The 16,587-nt window shown below is 39.7% G+C and overlaps 2 protein-coding genes across 5 annotated transcripts in view; one reads left to right on the forward strand and one right to left on the reverse strand.

Moving 5' to 3' along the window:
• HSPE1 (heat shock protein family E (Hsp10) member 1) overlaps positions 1 to 516 on the reverse strand; it is a 29,375-nt gene extending 28,859 nt beyond the window's left edge. The window contains exon 1 of one of the 2 annotated variants that reach the window (XM_015249301.3): positions 235 to 516. In XM_015249301.3, the coding sequence (XP_015104787.1) occupies positions 235 to 237 (3 nt within the window). In that variant the 5' untranslated portion in view covers positions 238 to 516. The remainder of the gene's footprint in view (positions 1 to 234) is intronic. The other variant, XM_015249300.3, reaches the window with a different exon arrangement.
• On the forward strand, positions 401 to 10,728 carry HSPD1 (heat shock protein family D (Hsp60) member 1). 3 transcript variants are annotated; one of them, XM_072961528.1, is made up of 12 exons: positions 401 to 509; positions 1,797 to 1,972; positions 3,006 to 3,258; positions 4,616 to 4,698; positions 5,292 to 5,387; positions 5,970 to 6,063; positions 6,260 to 6,428; positions 8,024 to 8,123; positions 8,683 to 8,928; positions 9,305 to 9,479; positions 9,779 to 9,957; positions 10,103 to 10,728. In XM_072961528.1, the coding sequence occupies exons 2-12, from the start codon at positions 1,799 to 1,801 to the stop codon at positions 10,253 to 10,255; spliced, it is 1,722 nt and encodes a 573-aa protein (XP_072817629.1). In that variant the 5' UTR covers positions 401 to 509; positions 1,797 to 1,798; the 3' UTR covers positions 10,256 to 10,728. The 3 variants fall into 3 exon arrangements, with proteins under 3 accessions (XP_072817629.1, XP_072817628.1, XP_072817627.1); XM_072961527.1 differs by having other exon boundaries at positions 430 to 669; XM_072961526.1 differs by lacking the exon at positions 401 to 509 and adding an exon at positions 743 to 886.
• The last annotated feature ends 5,859 nt before the right edge of the window (positions 10,729 to 16,587 follow it).

Genomic DNA, 16,587 nt, shown 5'->3' on the forward strand with positions numbered 1-16,587 from the left:
TCGGCCGTCGCGCTGGAGTCGGGGTTCCCGCCCCCTGCGCCACACGTTGCCTCCACGCGCGTGCAAAGAGCTCTCGGCTGAGAAAAAGGTCAGTGGAGCTTCTCCTATTCAGGGTTAGCGCAGCGCCCGGTCACTGAGTGACCGCCTACCCCTCTCAACAGGCCCAAAGGGAGCCGTCCGGGCTCCGCGTGCACCCCAGGCCAACCCTGGCCCACCGGCCCACGCGGTACTCACCATGACTCCGGTCCCCACAGTTCGTACTCTCCCCTCCCGCCGCTGCCGCAAGGACAAACCCGCAGTCCGGCCTCCGGACACGTGAACTGGGGAAAAGGCCGTGCAGCGCGCAAGCGCGGTCGCTCCCGCCCCCGGCCCCTCCCCGCGAGAGGGGGCGGCCGCAGCAGCGCGCCCCGCGATTCGTCTCCTGAGCTCTGCGCAGGCCCCTGACGCGCAGACCGGGAGGCGGAAGAAAAGAGGAGCTCCTTCTAGGCTTTTCTAGGCCGCCGGCCGAGGTGAAAGTACTAGCCCTTCGCCCCCCTCCCGGAAATGACGCGACTTGACCCTTGACCCACACAGCGCGGCGCTTCCCGGAAAGTTCTGGAACGGCGCGCCGCCCGGGAACTAGCCTAAGCCGGCCGGAGAGAGCTGAGCTCGCCGGCCTGCCCAGCGCGGGTAAGGAGGGGCGGGGCTGCCGCGCGGCGCGTGCAGATTGCCGGGCCCGAGCCGACGGGAAGGGGGTGGGCGCCGCCCGCACGCGCGCTGCGGAGGGGCGGGGGGAGCGGCGGAGGGAGGGGACACAAGCTCATTGCCGTGTGCGCCCTGCGCTCTGTCCCTCACTCGCCGCCGTCGGCCTGTCTCTCCGCTCGCACGTCGTGCCGCTGTCCCGCAGGTACGCGGCCGCCCCGCGCCGCCTTACCCGTGCGCTTCGGAACCCTGAGCCGGCCTTCCCCCGCTCTCCTGAGTTGGCGGGCCGGCGACAGCCAGAGCTGCCCCGGGGCGCTGCAGGCCCAGGCCCGCAGAGCCAGGCCTCGTGGGTCCATGCGGGGACCCATCACGTGCGCCGTGGAGTTCTCGGGTCTCCCGCCCGGTCCGGGCGCAGCAGGGAGGGCTTACCCGAGAGTGTGTGTGGAATCGGGGGAGTGTGTTCACATGGGCCCTCCGATGCAGCCCGTTTCTGGCCGGGTGTGGAGTGCCGAGGAGGGTGGTCGTTGCGCGTGGGAACCGCCCTTGGCCCCGCGGACAGCTGGGGTACATCGCCTCCACCTTTGACCTTGCTTGGGTGTCCTGATGGAAAAACACGTGGGGCTGCTCAGAGTGGGCCGTTCCGCCGCCCCCAGCATCGCGGCCTTACATGTCGCCCTGATACAGTATCCCCTAGTGGATACATGAAGACACATTTTACTCAGTGGACGTTTGCACCTTCGGGAGAATTTTTACTACCTTGGTCATTTGGGTTTATAGCCTGCCTCTTCTCTGTTGACTTGGGTTTTGCTCACAAGGCCATTTTAGCGGTGAAAGATTAACTCGTTTTTAGCGTCCGGGGTAGGTGGCCATGGGGAAGGATATGTTTTGTGCGCGTGCTTTAGATGAGGCGTGGGGCGGCCTGTTTCTTAAAGCTTGCGCTATTTGCTGGTGTTCGGGGCTGTGGAGCGTTCCGAGGCCCAGGTGCAGTGGCTGGCAGAGCTCAGCCCAGCTCGCTTCTAACAGTCCTGTTCTGTTGCACAGGTAACATGTTCGCGTTGTAACACACCATGGGTAGTGCTAGTAGTATACTGATAATCTCCTTGTTTCTCCTCCAGAAATGCTTCGATTACCCGCAGTCCTTCGCCAGATTAGGCCAGTGTCCAGAGCACTGGCTCCTCATCTCACTCGGGCTTATGCCAAAGATGTAAAATTTGGTGCAGATGCCCGAGCCTTAATGCTTCAAGGTGTAGACCTTTTAGCCGATGCTGTAGCCGTTACTATGGGGCCCAAGGTATCAGTATCGTTATTTTGTTGTAATTTATGAAATTGTTAAAGAATAACATTTTGTTGATGGCGAGTAGTCATACAAAGCTATTGAACAGTGCTTTGGTGACTTTAAACAGTATCTACCGAATTTGCAAAACCTTATTTTGTACGATGTGTGATGTAATCAAATTGTTAACTCCTAGCTCAAGATAGATTGTTAAACTCAAGGTAGAATTAATTTTGCTTACCTGCTTGAGTTAGATTTTGATTTCTTTCTCAGTGCTTAGTACCAAGCATAGAGGGAAGAGAGTAACTTCCATAATACCTCAAGTATGTGCTTGTAGGTTCTAGTTTTACCTAACGTTTTCCTGTTGTCCCTTGTGTTCCAAAGCACATTTAAAAGTTTGTCTCATTTAACAAAGAGATTGGGGAGTAAAGGGTAATGAGTAATTTGAAGAAACCTTTCTGAGGGTCATGCATAGTCAAGTGCATTTCAGATTGAAGACATTACAAATATTGAAGTGATCAAAACTGTAAAATAAGGTATTTGCGTGCCTCACAAGAAGCAGCTTTGGTTCAAATTCAAAGCCACAATACTGTTTGCACTATATTTGAGATTTAATGTTGAACAACTCAGGAAGGGTATGCTGTACTTATCTTGCTGTTAATATTTTAGAAAGTAAATTTTAAAGCAAGTTTTAAAGTTTTCACAGTACTATTACAGATAGCAGGCACGGGACAAAACTTAAGTATAAATTATGTGAAGACTTCTAGAATTTCAGTATAATCCACGAAATTGCTATTAGTTTATCTTGTGTTCTTATTTTATAAGATGACATGGGTCTCTAGGACTTTTATCTCCTATAACATCTCATCCAAGGTTATGTACTTTGCAACAAAGAGGTCACTTTGTAAACTAAGAACATTGATGAGCTTGCCCTTGAGGTTCATGCTGTCAGATGTTGGACTGAGGCTTTCAAGTAATTGCCTATTATAAAAACTGCTCCTATTTTAAGTTAAATCGTGAGTCTGAGACTTTTTTTTCTCTGCAATTATAGGGAAGGACAGTGATTATTGAACAGAGTTGGGGAAGTCCCAAAGTGACAAAAGATGGTGTGACTGTTGCAAAGTCCATTGACTTAAAGGATAAATATAAAAATATTGGCGCTAAACTTGTTCAAGATGTTGCCAATAACACAAACGAAGAGGCTGGTGATGGCACCACTACTGCGACTGTACTAGCACGTTCTATTGCCAAGGAAGGGTTCGAGAAGATTAGCAAAGGTGCTAATCCAGTGGAAATCAGGAGAGGTAGGAGTGTTTCTTTATTGCTATCACAGTGTTTTAAACTATCAGTTAAATTATATTAGTTGATTCTTTGTTGTTTTTCCTCTTTCCTGAAAAATCTTTAAAAATCCTTAAAAAAAAATCTCTTGAGTAGTGATCTTACGTTTGGCTACGTGGTGGGTTCTGTGCTAGGTATCAAAGGGGGAAATGTGACTAAGACAGTCCTGTTTTCCACAAAGTCATCCATCCCTGTCATCCCCTGTCCCCCACTTCTCCCTTAAACCAACAGCTTATATTGGAAGTTACAGCATATATTGTGTACCTTGAAAATAGTAAATTTAATGAGAATCAGAACAGAAAGAGATTATACAGTTTTGATGTTTTACTTTAGTTATGTGGAAAGTAGGGCTAAACAAGAAACCATGTCACCCAGGATGTCAGAATGAGTTTGCTTTTTTTCCCCTTGCCTCTTAACAGCACATATTGTGTATTGGTCTGCATTTTGTTTATTTTTGCTTGTTTTAGGGAGCTGGGCCACAATTTAAAGATCTCTCCTTGGCATGGAATTGCTATGTATCTCTAGGGTTTGTTATCATCCAAATTAGGAAACTTAAACCAGGATAGTGAAGGGGGATGCCATTAATAACTTTGTGAGAACTGGCATCTCAGGTGTTCTGAGGTATCATAATCTCATCTATCTCAGTGTTTGAGATCCAAATGAGTGTGTTGCATTAACCACTCACAAGTTGAATTGAGGTTATTAAGGTTACTTCCCAAATAAAGTAATTGTTTTCACACAACTTGCTTTTTTTTGGAAGTAACATTTCTCAAAGAAGGGAAGAGCTAGTCCTGTTCAAACAAAATGGGCTTCTCAAATCCACATCGGGATGCTGTATGTTAAAGATGTTTTATTCATAGTTACATATTTTTTAAGTGAGAAAGTTTCAGGCACTTAAAAACCCAAGGGCACAGCCACAAGAAAGTCCTTATCCTTGAGAGTTACACTTGTTTAAAATAATGGACTGTAATCCATTTGGGTGCTTTTTGTCATTCAGTTGAGGGGAAATGTGTTGGATGACCCTCATAGAAATATACAACATATTATGGGGAAGATTTACACAGAATGAGTTGGATGGTGAAATTCTTGAAGTTGTACACCTTGGGTTTCTTTAAATACAATTTTCATAATAATTTTGGCACTGTGGGACTTCATTTATTAAAGTTCCCGTTCTGGTGCATGCCATCTTCCTCCACGTGAGAAGTGCTGACTCAGGAGCAGTGCATAAGCATTAAGGCATTGCAACATGTAATGTGAACCAGAAATTTTACTTGACATGAAGCCACGAGAGAATGAGCACTGTAATATTTGTTCTTCAACCAGGGGTGATGCTAGCTGTTGATGCTGTAATTGCTGAACTTAAGAAGCAGTCTAAACCTGTCACAACCCCTGAAGAGATTGCCCAGGTACAAAAATTTTTGGTAATATTTTATGATAAAATTTTTTTAAAGTTTTAGTAACATGATTTTGTTCCATAATTACCAAACTAGTGTCAGAATAACAATACTTCCCAGTCACCGTCATTGGAAGCATTTTTCTTGCTCCTGAAGCATTTGAAAGTAATGCAGTGACCATAATTTGAATCTTAAATGGGTTGTCATTTTAGTTCTAATGGCTCCAAATAAAAACTCATTTGTATGTGTGGAAAATGTTCCTTGTCCATTTATCAAAGTTGCGTAATTTGTCACTAATTTGTAATACTGCCACATTTGTCAAGGGGTAAAAATAAGGGTCAGCCTCCCTTTTCTCTTCTGTTTCTGTTTAAAAGAATAATTGTGTGTTTATTTCATATCTTTCAAAAATAATGAGGGTAAATAATGAATTTTAAAAGTTGAAAACAACCATTAGAATTATGCCATAAAATCCCCTCCCCCGTCTCACCACTGTCACCGTCCTTCTAGCTTCCCACCAAGGATGTATCAATTTGGAAACTGGGAGAGGGTAGGGGAGTTGATTGAGGACACTAGCCTTATTTGGAAGAGTTATTTCATTATTTCAGGTTGCTACGATTTCTGCAAATGGAGACAAAGAAATTGGTAACATCATTTCTGATGCAATGAAAAAGGTTGGAAGAAAGGGCGTTATCACAGTAAAGGCAAGTGTGTTTTTAATGATGGATTGGAATGAGGTGTTTGATAATGAAATCTGAGTTTTACAAGTACAAAAATTTGATCTGGGGGGAGGGTGTAGCTCAGTGATGTAGAGTGCATGCTTAGCATCTATGAGGTCCTGGGTTCAATCCCCAGTACCTCCATTTTAAAAAATGAATGAATAAATCTAATTTCCTCTCCCCAAAATTAAAAAAATTTTGATCTATATGTGTTTCCAAAAGTATATTTCATTTTTCATGGGTATTATAGGCACCTATATAGAATAGAGTGCTTACTGTGTTTTGTGTGAACTATTAAACTTTGCCTTTAGGAGGAAATCCATCCTGACTTAAATGATACTGTAAAAATATAAAAAGACAAAAATAAATAAAAAATGATAGATGTAAAAATTAGTTCAAATGTGCATTCTTGAAACTTTTGCAGATAAGGAGTTGGATGCCCTGGGGCATTGGTAGTCCTACCTGGATTCCTTATGAGAAGTGAGGACCTGATAAAAATTAGTCTGTAATTGGAACCTTAGTGTTTCTTAAGTGAAATTCATATAACGAATTCTTTGATTTTCATAGGATGGAAAAACACTGAATGATGAATTAGAAATTATTGAAGGCATGAAGTTTGATAGAGGTTATATTTCTCCATACTTTATTAATACATCAAAAGGTAAGTAAATCAGTAACTGATTTTTGTTTTTCTCTAAAGGGAGGTACTGGGGATAGAACCCAGGAATAACCCCAAAATTTTTTTTAACATAAAGTGTACTGGAACTTTGTTTTAGAGCTTTTTCACTTAAATAAATTGCAGTCATTTTCAGAATAATGTTCTGAAGTTGGTTAGAAATAGACCTTGTTTTTTGCAGGTCAGAAATGTGAATTCCAAGATGCCTATGTTTTGTTGAGTGAAAAGAAAATTTCTAGTGTCCAGTCCATTGTTCCTGCTCTTGAAATTGCCAATGCTCACCGTAAGCCCTTGGTCATAATTGCTGAAGATGTGGATGGAGAAGCTCTGAGTACACTCGTTTTGAACAGGTAATAGGCAGTGGTATTTGGTTTACATTTCCAGTTGAAAGGCAGTTATTTGTATTGATTGAAATCTCCAGTATGTACCTCCACACCAAACCGCTTGTGTTTGTATCTAGGGCTGTGTAGGTGTGCTTCATGAACCCTTAGTCCAGTCATGTTTCTGTCTTTTTGAGTGGGGTCCCAGAGCCCTAATGTTTTGTGCAACTTTCTCATAAGATAGCCTAAGAGTTTACAGTTGTTTTGAAGGTGACTGACTTGTGTTTTCTTCTGTTTTTAAAAAAAGACTTCCAGAGAAAAATATTTTCCCAATTATAATTTTGCATGGGAAGAGATAAACAAACAACTATCATTCTAATCTAAGTGTATTTAGCCATTGGTATTTTACATAATATGTTAAAGAGAAAATGTTAATGTATAGTCTGAAATAGAGATTGGGCCTCAACCTGAAGTAAGCTGAGGTCTGTTCACTTAATTATTTAAATCTATAATTTGATGTATTTTCTACTGTAAGACAGGTAATATTAATGCTGCAAACAGTTACCTTAGGGCATTATTAAAATACATGTTCTTCCTAGTCTTAGAACTGAGGTATATTAGAAATGAGATTCTCCAATTTTATTATAATGGAAAGACACAAATGAAATAGCAGGTATATGTTAGAGAATTGCACACCTTGACCCGACCTAAGTGAATTATCCTGGAATGTTTTTAGCCTGGATTTGCTTTTTGGGTTATGAAAAAGCCCTAGAGTTGTGGGATTTGAAACCGAAGTAAAAAAAAAAAAGGAAAAAGAAAAAGCAGGCCTAAGGAGTTTTCATGGAGCCATTTTACTGGTAGCTGTAAAGTTGGATCTCCAGTTTACTTGGCATACCATCAGAGTTTAACTTTGATTTTTATTTGACTTCTTAATAAAATTGATCATTTCTGTCTTAAACGTTTGTATATTCCTTCCATTTCACAGCCTAGTCTCAACTGGGCATTTTATAAATTTTATGTTCTAAGTTCATTACCTGATAAAAATTGTACGTAAACTTAATGTTATTATCAGCAGTATTTTACATTTATAAAGGAACTGAATTAAAAACTGCTTGCTCAGGATATAGCTAGTATTTTATAATAACTGTAAATGAAGTGTATAACCTTTAAAATTATGAATCACTATGTGATACACATAAAACTTACTGTAAATCAACTATATCTCAATAAAAAAGAAAGAGCTGCTCAAACTTGACTTTAATAGGAGCTTAATACTAAATGGAACCCATTCGGTAGGGGTAATTGCTGACTAGATGACCCCCAAATTTAGTATATAGTAATTCTGATCTTCACAATCTATAAAATAGTTATCACTATATTTAACTTACACATTTTCAATGGGGATGTAAGGTCAGCAGTTTACATTAAGAAGGTAAGCAGACACTAGCAAAAAAATGTGGATAAATTGTTCTTTCCTGTCTCAATTTATCTAAAAGTTGCCAGGTGGCAAAAAAAAAAAAAAATCTTTAGAAGTTCAGCTTCTTAAGAAACCTTAGTCAGAACTTGAAGAACTAGACAGGTATTTTTTGTAAAATTTAAATCTTATTAATAACTGTTCTTAACAGGCTGAAAGTTGGTCTCCAGGTTGTAGCAGTCAAAGCTCCAGGTTTTGGTGACAATAGAAAGAACCAGCTTAAAGACATGGCTATTGCTACTGGTGGAGCAGTAAGTAAAATAAATGTGATTTTGGTTTACTGCATGTTAGTCACACATCCAGGTCTGAGGTTTATGAGGAGAATTCACATTTTCACAGTCAGATACTACTGTCAGCTCACCTAATCTGTGTTTCTGCTGGATGTGGGGAGGAGGAGGTTGGATTAAATAGTACTGCGAAGGTCCCTTTGTTTAACTTGTCAGGACTCTGGCACAAGAATGGGTTGTTGACTACCATGTTTTCGGGAATGTAGTAGAAAGACAGGACTTAGAGTTTAAGCCTAGGGTCTAGTCTTTGTTCCACTAAAAGAATAGCCTTAGATGAGTTTATACTTTTCTCAAAAAAGCTAATATTAATTGAGGATTAAGTGAGAAGTTGGAAATGTAATGAAAGACAATACTCAGTTTTGTCTGGACTAGCTATGGTCTTGAAATCTCATGTTCCAAAGAAACATAGTATTACAAGATGTTTCTCTCATCAAAACACCTGTGTGATATATTAATAAACTTGATATAATGAAAAAAGTATAATCTGTAATTGGTTCTTTTTTTTTTTTTAATGTTTTCGTAGGTATTTGGAGAAGAGGGACTGACTCTAAATCTTGAAGATGTTCAGCCTCATGACTTAGGAAAAGTTGGAGAGGTCATTGTGACCAAAGATGATGCCATGCTCTTGAAAGGAAAAGGTGACAAAGCTCAAATTGAAAAGCGTATTCAAGAAATCATCGAGCAGTTAGATATCACAACCAGTGAATATGAAAAGGAAAAACTGAATGAACGTCTGGCAAAACTCTCAGATGGTGTAGCTGTGCTGAAGGTAAGATTCATTGTTGTATTTTATAAGCTTCTTGGGTTCTGAGCCCAAGAATGATCGTTTCAGTGGTATTCCCCAATAATGCCATGTAACCAAAATGTTTAGGGAATCCATTTTGTTCTGGGGATACTTACTTATAAAATTTCTTTACTGAAATATTCTTAAAACCAGAATTGAACTTGTAGTGGGGGGATTGTGTGGGAGAAGATGTTCAATGATCATTCTGGAGTCTGACACTAAACTCACTCTGTTAACTGTTCAATAGGCAGCGTTTGTAAAATTGCTTTTTAAGTAAACTAGATGCTTTTTAATGACTCCTGGCAGTCAGCATCTTGAATGGCAGAGGCCATACTAACTGGAATTCTTTCTTAATCTTCAGGTTGGTGGAACAAGTGATGTTGAAGTAAATGAAAAGAAAGACAGAGTTACTGATGCCCTTAATGCTACACGAGCTGCTGTTGAAGAAGGCATTGTTCTAGGAGGGGGCTGTGCCTTGCTTCGGTGCATTCCAGCTTTGGATTCAATAACTCCAGCTAATGAAGATCAAAAAATTGGTAAAAAGTTACCTTAGAAATTAGTTTATTTGCAGCCAGGTTTTAGACTCTGTTAGAATTATGTTGTTGCTGCCCACTAAGTGGAACAAGAAGTCACAAAGCAATTTCCAGAATAACAAAAGTAGAATAGTGCTGATGTCAGAGAGAGATGAAAGATGTGTCACGTCTTTCAGGAGGAATGATTTGATCTGTGGTATTTTCCTAGTTGGAATTTTTCAATATCCGTACTCTTACGAGTAGAATTGTGCTTTAATACAAAAGAACTAAAATTAATTTGCTAAAAATTATTTTCTTTATAGGAATAGAAATTATTAAAAGAACACTCAAAATTCCTGCAATGACCATTGCTAAGAATGCCGGTGTTGAAGGATCATTGATAGTTGAGAAAATTTTGCAGAGTTCTTCAGAAGTTGGTTATGATGCTATGCTTGGAGATTTTGTGAATATGGTGGAAAAAGGAATCATTGATCCAACTAAGGTAAGTAATTGGCCACTATCAAATAGTGACTATAAACTGTATAGTAAATAGTTTGACCACTGTCAGGAATACTTTCAAGAACTCTTCATTAGGTCTAGTTTATTTTTTACTAAGGAAAAGTAATATTTTATCAAACTTCCCCTAGGTTGTAAGAACGGCATTGCTGGATGCTGCTGGAGTGGCCTCTCTGTTAACTACAGCAGAAGTTGTAGTCACAGAAATTCCTAAGGAAGAGAAGGATCCTGCCATGGGTGGAATGGGTGGAATGGGAGGTGGTATGGGAGGCGGGATGTTCTAATTCCTAGAATAGTGCTTTACCATTAATGAACTGTGAGAGGAGGCTCGAGGCAGCATTCCTCACCAATAACTTTAAGAGGGGTCGGTTGAAGGAGATGACTGAAGAAAAGGCTGGCTGATGTTTAAGAAAATCACTATAACCATCAGTTACTGGTTTCAGTTGACAACATAGAATGGTTTACTGCTGTCATTGTCCACGCCTACAGATAATTTATTTTGTATTTTTTGAATAAAGACATTTGTACATTCCTGATAAATGAGAATAAGAGCCATGTACCAATGTACTGCTTTCAACTTAAATCACTGAGGCATTTTTACTACTATTCTGTTAAAGTCAGGATTTTAGTACTTGCCATCACCAGATGAGAAGTTAAGAAGCAGCCTTTCTGTGGAGAGTAACAATAATTGTGTACAGAGTAGAGAAATATCCAATTATGTGACAACCTTTGTGTAATAAAAATTGTTTAAAGTTAATTGTGTTAGCCTTTCCATGATCCAGAGATACAAGGAATGAAAGCCAATTGAAGGAGGGGGGGTGGGGTTTGGCACAAGTTTATAAAGTTATTCCACCTATAGTATTTCTCTTTGCTGCAGACTGGATTGCATTATTACATTGGTAATGGGGGGGAATTTTTAAAAGTGACAACTCTGCATATTGTGTATCTTAGGGTTTGACCATAAAGAAAAGAGCAACTTATTTCTTATAAGAATTACAGTTATTGTTCTAGAGCTTCAGCATAACAGAGAAGCAGTGGGTTCCCTGCTAGGTACTCACAAGTGAGGAGGGTGGGGTTTGTAGGATGAAATGTGTTCAGTGAAAAAGAGGTGTGTGCCAGCATAATGGATAGTGGGGGAAGGGCATCCACAACTTGACAGGCACGGCCCAGTGTGATCACCTTTGTTTCTTACCTTGAAATGGTTTTCTGTCTCAGTGCACTGTCTTTATTAGATAACACAGTATAGACGTATGGCTTACTTTTAACATAGTAGCTGGGGGGGGGTTGTGTGTGTGAGTGTGTTGGGGACAAATACTGATTTGCAAGATAGAACATTGCTTTCTAGATTGACTATAAGGTGCAAGCACTGTAACAGCCATATCTAAGTTTTCACTCTGACCTGTGCCAAGAATGTAGCCTTACCTCGGGGCTGTGGAATCTGGGCCTGCCGGGGAAGGAACAACAGTCTGTTGGTTTGGCTCTTGGGTTGCTGCTGAGAGGTTTGATGTAAGGTAGGCATTGAGGTGAATGTTTCTGCTTTCCTTACCTAGTATGAATAGTTTGGACAGAAATAGAAGGAAAAATAAAGTTCATCACAGATCAAAAGCCAAAGTCACTTGAAATTCTGCACCTAGAAATACCTCTGCATTGTTCAACTTCGTTGGGTTAGAAACAATGACAGATTAGAGGGGACTGAATGAATAAAAGGCATTTTAAGCAAACAAAACTTGCCTAGAACCTAGCTTTGGCTATTCACATGGCAGAAAGCAAAAGAGCCAATACTATTAAGGGTTAGAGGAAAAGGAACTGTAGGGAAACGGTTTTATATAATTAGTATCTTAAAGGCCAACCTAAATGAATAGAAGAAAAGAAAGTGAGAAATACCTGGGATTTTTAGAGATTTCTAGTTGCTTTCTAGTTTTCTTTGAAGATTTCTAGTTATTAATTAGTTCAGAGAAAATGATGAGCCCAATGAGATAGAGAAAAAAATTATAAAGTTATATGTGCTAGACACTGGACTAAGTACTTGCATTATTTTAACCCTTAGAACAATCTTCAATTAGGGATTACTTACTCCACCTATACTACAGTTAGTAAGCAGGCTCTGAAAGGTTAAGTACCTTATAAAAGTCTCAGAGCTATTTAAGTGGTAGACCCCAGATTTGAATCATGGTTTGATTGAAGAGCTCAAATTCAAACAAAAGAGCAAGCCTGGAATGAACCCATAAGCCAGGATCTAGGCAATTTTAAGAAAACAAAGCTGCAGCCAGAGAAGTCAATACAGGTGGTTGGGGAAATTCCTTTTTCTTCTTCACTAGAACTGCACAAGGTGATTATAGTATTGGAGAGATTCTAGCGAGAAGCAGGAGTATCCAGAAACAAGGTGGTTCCTTCAAACACCATTTATTTGGTCAAGGCTAAAGATGGTGGTGACTAGATGAGGAAGCAGGAATGGTAAATCTCTGAGGAAACCTGCTCAGGGCCTTCCTTCATGGAAATCTCTCAGGAAACCACACAAAATACAATGTCCAGGCCCTAAATGCCTTACTGTGAAAGCAAGTAGGATTCATTTGAACAGTACAGACCCACGGAGGGCCTTTTCAAGGCAGAAATTTTTGCAGGAGTGTTAGGAGAACAAGTGTATAATCCTGAGTGAGAAAAGGGGCATTTGAGGGGACACAAGCCACTGATCAATATTTAGCCCTGACCATCAAGGTGAACCTTTAATAAAAGGCAGCTGGATCTGCTTTAAAGATGGATAGAGGAATAACCAAGGAAAAAGGAATGACACTGAAGTCAGATGTTGCTGTTTCAGGAAAAGAGTTGAGAAAATAGAATGTTTCTACTGCAACTCAGGCAGCCCCAGCTAGGCTCAGGACTTGGAGAATCTCAAACCTGAAAAGCACATTTTGGGGCATGTAACGAGGGATATCTCCCTGTTCGTCACAAACAGCAGTGCCAAACTGATGATTCTCAAACTGGATTAAATATAAGGGGCTGTCTGTTGGAGTAAGTGGCTGGTGAAATGAAAAATTATAAGAAAAACTACCAAATTGAAAATAATTATTGTGAATTTAGTAATCTTAAAAAATCTGACTGTCACCAAAAAAATGGCCTAACGGTATCATTGGCAGCAGCAACAGCATTTGTGCCCATCACCAATTCTTGTGTATATCCCTAGAACCAGATTTTCATCTCTAATACTAATTTCCACTAAAAGGGAACCAGATTCCTTGGATAGCAGTTAAGGCCGTGCCTTGGGACAGAAAAAAAAAATTAGGATGGGTCTGAAACAACTTGCTGCCTGACAAAATACTTTCAAGGATATCAAGAGTGGTTTTTTTTTTTTTTTTGTTTGGTTTTTTTTCCTAAAACTAACCCAAGGGTTGTCTACTGGCCAAGTTAGGATATTTTGAGTAACAATAATAACAAATAATTATAGTGAATTAGAACGAAGCCAAGAGTTCATGATAATACTCAAAAGAAGGAAGTGAATGTGAAGACTAGAAAAAGATATTTCCAACATAAACTAGTAAATGGTATATGTTTAATGCCTTATTGATGTTAAGAAGACAGAGTACAGACATATAAGTATGTATCTGTTTATAAAGTATAGATTATATTCATGTTTCCATACAAGTTAAAATAGGAAGGAGTAAAATAAAGTAGAAAACCAAACAGAGACTAGGAACTGAACCAATGGCAGAGTGAGGGGGACTGGGAGTCTCATAAAATAATCACGTAGAAAGGGAGTACGGCAGCCAACTAGCATAGGTCACGAGTAATTAAAGAACATCCAGTAATGGGTTCTACGATAATAAATTTCCCAAATTCCCCAGAATTTGAAATTTGAAGTTAACTTCCCAAGGGAATGAAACATTGGAGTTGAACTCATGAACCTCGTGAATATTGATATATTCATGAGACAACATGTTTCTTTTTATACTGACAAATCAGGTCAATATACCATAAATAACAAGAGTTAGGTTCTGACAACCACACAAAACTTGAAGAGCACTTCATTTCTAGGAAAGATATCAAGTGTCTAAGCATCAAAATCTCTGAAACACGAAGGATATAAGACCCTCATGTTGTAACAAGTGTTGATACAAAAACGAATAACGGACTCATCCTAAGGCTCAAGGCACATAACGGTTACCAACATCCTGCAACCTCAGCTGGTCTAAGATGCTGTCTCTTCTTGAGTGTTTGAGTCTAATTAATATACTGAGTGTCCAGAAAGATATAAAAACTACTCACACAGGCAATCTCAGAAGAAATAGAAATAATAATACAAGAAGCTGAAATAGTAATACTCATATCCTATTTATGTGTAACTATTACTGTATCATTATAACATTGTGGGCTCTTTCTGTCTCATAACATGTTAAGACATTAAAGAGAATCTGATATATTGAATTTGCAATTTTAGTTAAATGTTTAGAAGCCCTTGATTTAATCTGCAATGTTTAAATATTCAGGGAAATTTATTTAAATTTCATACACTTAGGTTGGTTATTTATATAAGCAGTATGTGAATATCTAGAGAAATGCTACTTAATTTTACCTTTTTTTGGTGGGGGGGAGGTAATTAGGTTTATTTATTCAATTTATTTTTATTTTTTTAATGGGGTCCTGGGGATTGAACCTAGGACCTCATGCATACTCAGCACATGCTCTACCACTAAGCTATACCCTCCCCTTAGACATGCTGTTTAATTTTTTAAAAATTTGATTAATAAATTCATATATTAATAAATTACACATTAAACAAGGGACAAATAAAAGTATTTTACCCACTGCTGCAGAGCCCCTCTGATTAAAAATACAACAACAAAAAACTCCCCTAATTGTCCTCAGGAATACATAAGGAATTCCAGGGCAACTGAGGGGAAGGAGTAACATCCAATGGATATGAATGAATGGATAGGATAAAAAATGACTAGTACTTGGAGGAAGAAAGAGAAGAGATTAGGATTCTAGGTAATGACAGTAGCCCATAAACTTGCCTTGAAGAGCTCGCTCTCCTCAATGTGCAGTATTTACGCTCGAGAATCAGTGACAAATCTAATCTGTCAAAAAGAAGATGAAAATTCAGTTTTAAAAAAATGCAAGTAAGAATGCATATTAAATCTCTCTATATAAGCTAGTGTATTCACCATTCTTACTTATTCTTTTCAAAATCCCACTAAACAGTGGTGAAATAAATTACAAAGAAAAGACAAGGAGACAACTGCAGATGAGGGATGTCAGTAGATCTATAGGAAGTTTGAAAATTGATGGAAATGTGATGTGACTTAGACTTGATAGTTACAACCCAAGAACCTGAAGGAATACAAGAAGCAAAGTACTTAGTCCCACAGAACTCCCCCAGAGATGTAGTATTTGGACTCACTGGATACTGGGGGTCTAGGGAGTGAGGTAAGGCCAGGTGTGGCAGTGGAAATGAGGGTGAAATCAGCTGAAGGATTACTGGGATACTGGACTCCCATCTCCTCCCCTTTCCCGCACCACTAGGGGACCAATGCCTAGGGGTTAATTCTCTGTAGAAATTGAATAGGAATGATTCTCAGTCTGAGACACCAGAGAGAACAGAGATAGGCTGAGAGAGTGAGCTAAAAATAGATTAAGGGAAAGCCTACATTCCTAACTATGGGGCCCTCAGTCCCTTACTAATCTTACAAAATGCTAACAGCCAGGCATTATTTCTACTCCATCTGTCCCTCTTTCTAGTCCCACCCCTGTATTTCTCCAGGGCAGCAGATAGGAGAATACTTGTGTAGGAAAACTGTGAGAAAAGACATCTAGATTCTGCCATTTGAGGAATCCCCCAATAGAAAGTCTGGCTCACCTGATCACCTTACAGTGAAACTCACCAGTCACTATGCCTCATTGTAATTCCTATAAACTGTTTAGTACCTTGCATTCTGACCGTACTTGGGAAACCTCACAGGTCACAGGGATGGCTAGATCAAGGAAATATTTGGATATTCCTGGGCTCCCTCACCAAAATACCATGTACATACAGTATCATAGTATCAGCTCAGTTACGTCCAATCACCAAGTTAGATTCTGAACCTAAGGGTTTACCTGTGGCATTTGTAGGAATAGTGGTAAAGTATAGGTTCTTATTTCCATCAAAAGAGAAGTAGTACTGTACAGGGAAAAAAGAAAATGTCTTATCTTTGCCACTTAAAAAAAAAACTTCGTTATTTAAAAGGTACATAATTATATACAAACTATGCTCTGGAAAAATAGCTTATTTGTAAGTGGAAAGATACTTTACCTGTGTGAAGGAACAACCAAGCAATGATTCATACAGGAACAGCCTGTATGAATCATTCACCACCGTATACCCACTGTCTGGCAGAGAGCAGCTACTCAAAACATTTACTGCACAAGTTGATGCAAACATGCATTTATGTAGGGAACTAATTATTGGAGTCCCTTCTTGATCTGATGAAACAAAGTTAATAGCACTGTGACTGTCAGGGTAACTAATGCAAGAGGGTTGTTGGGTATGAAGTGACAAGAGGGAAGGGGATCAATATTGATTAAAGGAAGACTGAATTTTGCTCACATTTGTTTCTATGAAAGTGTTTTAAGACATAAAATA

This window comes from Vicugna pacos, chromosome 5, assembly GCF_048564905.1.
Source record: "Vicugna pacos chromosome 5, VicPac4, whole genome shotgun sequence".
Taxonomy (NCBI): domain Eukaryota; kingdom Metazoa; phylum Chordata; class Mammalia; order Artiodactyla; family Camelidae; genus Vicugna; species Vicugna pacos.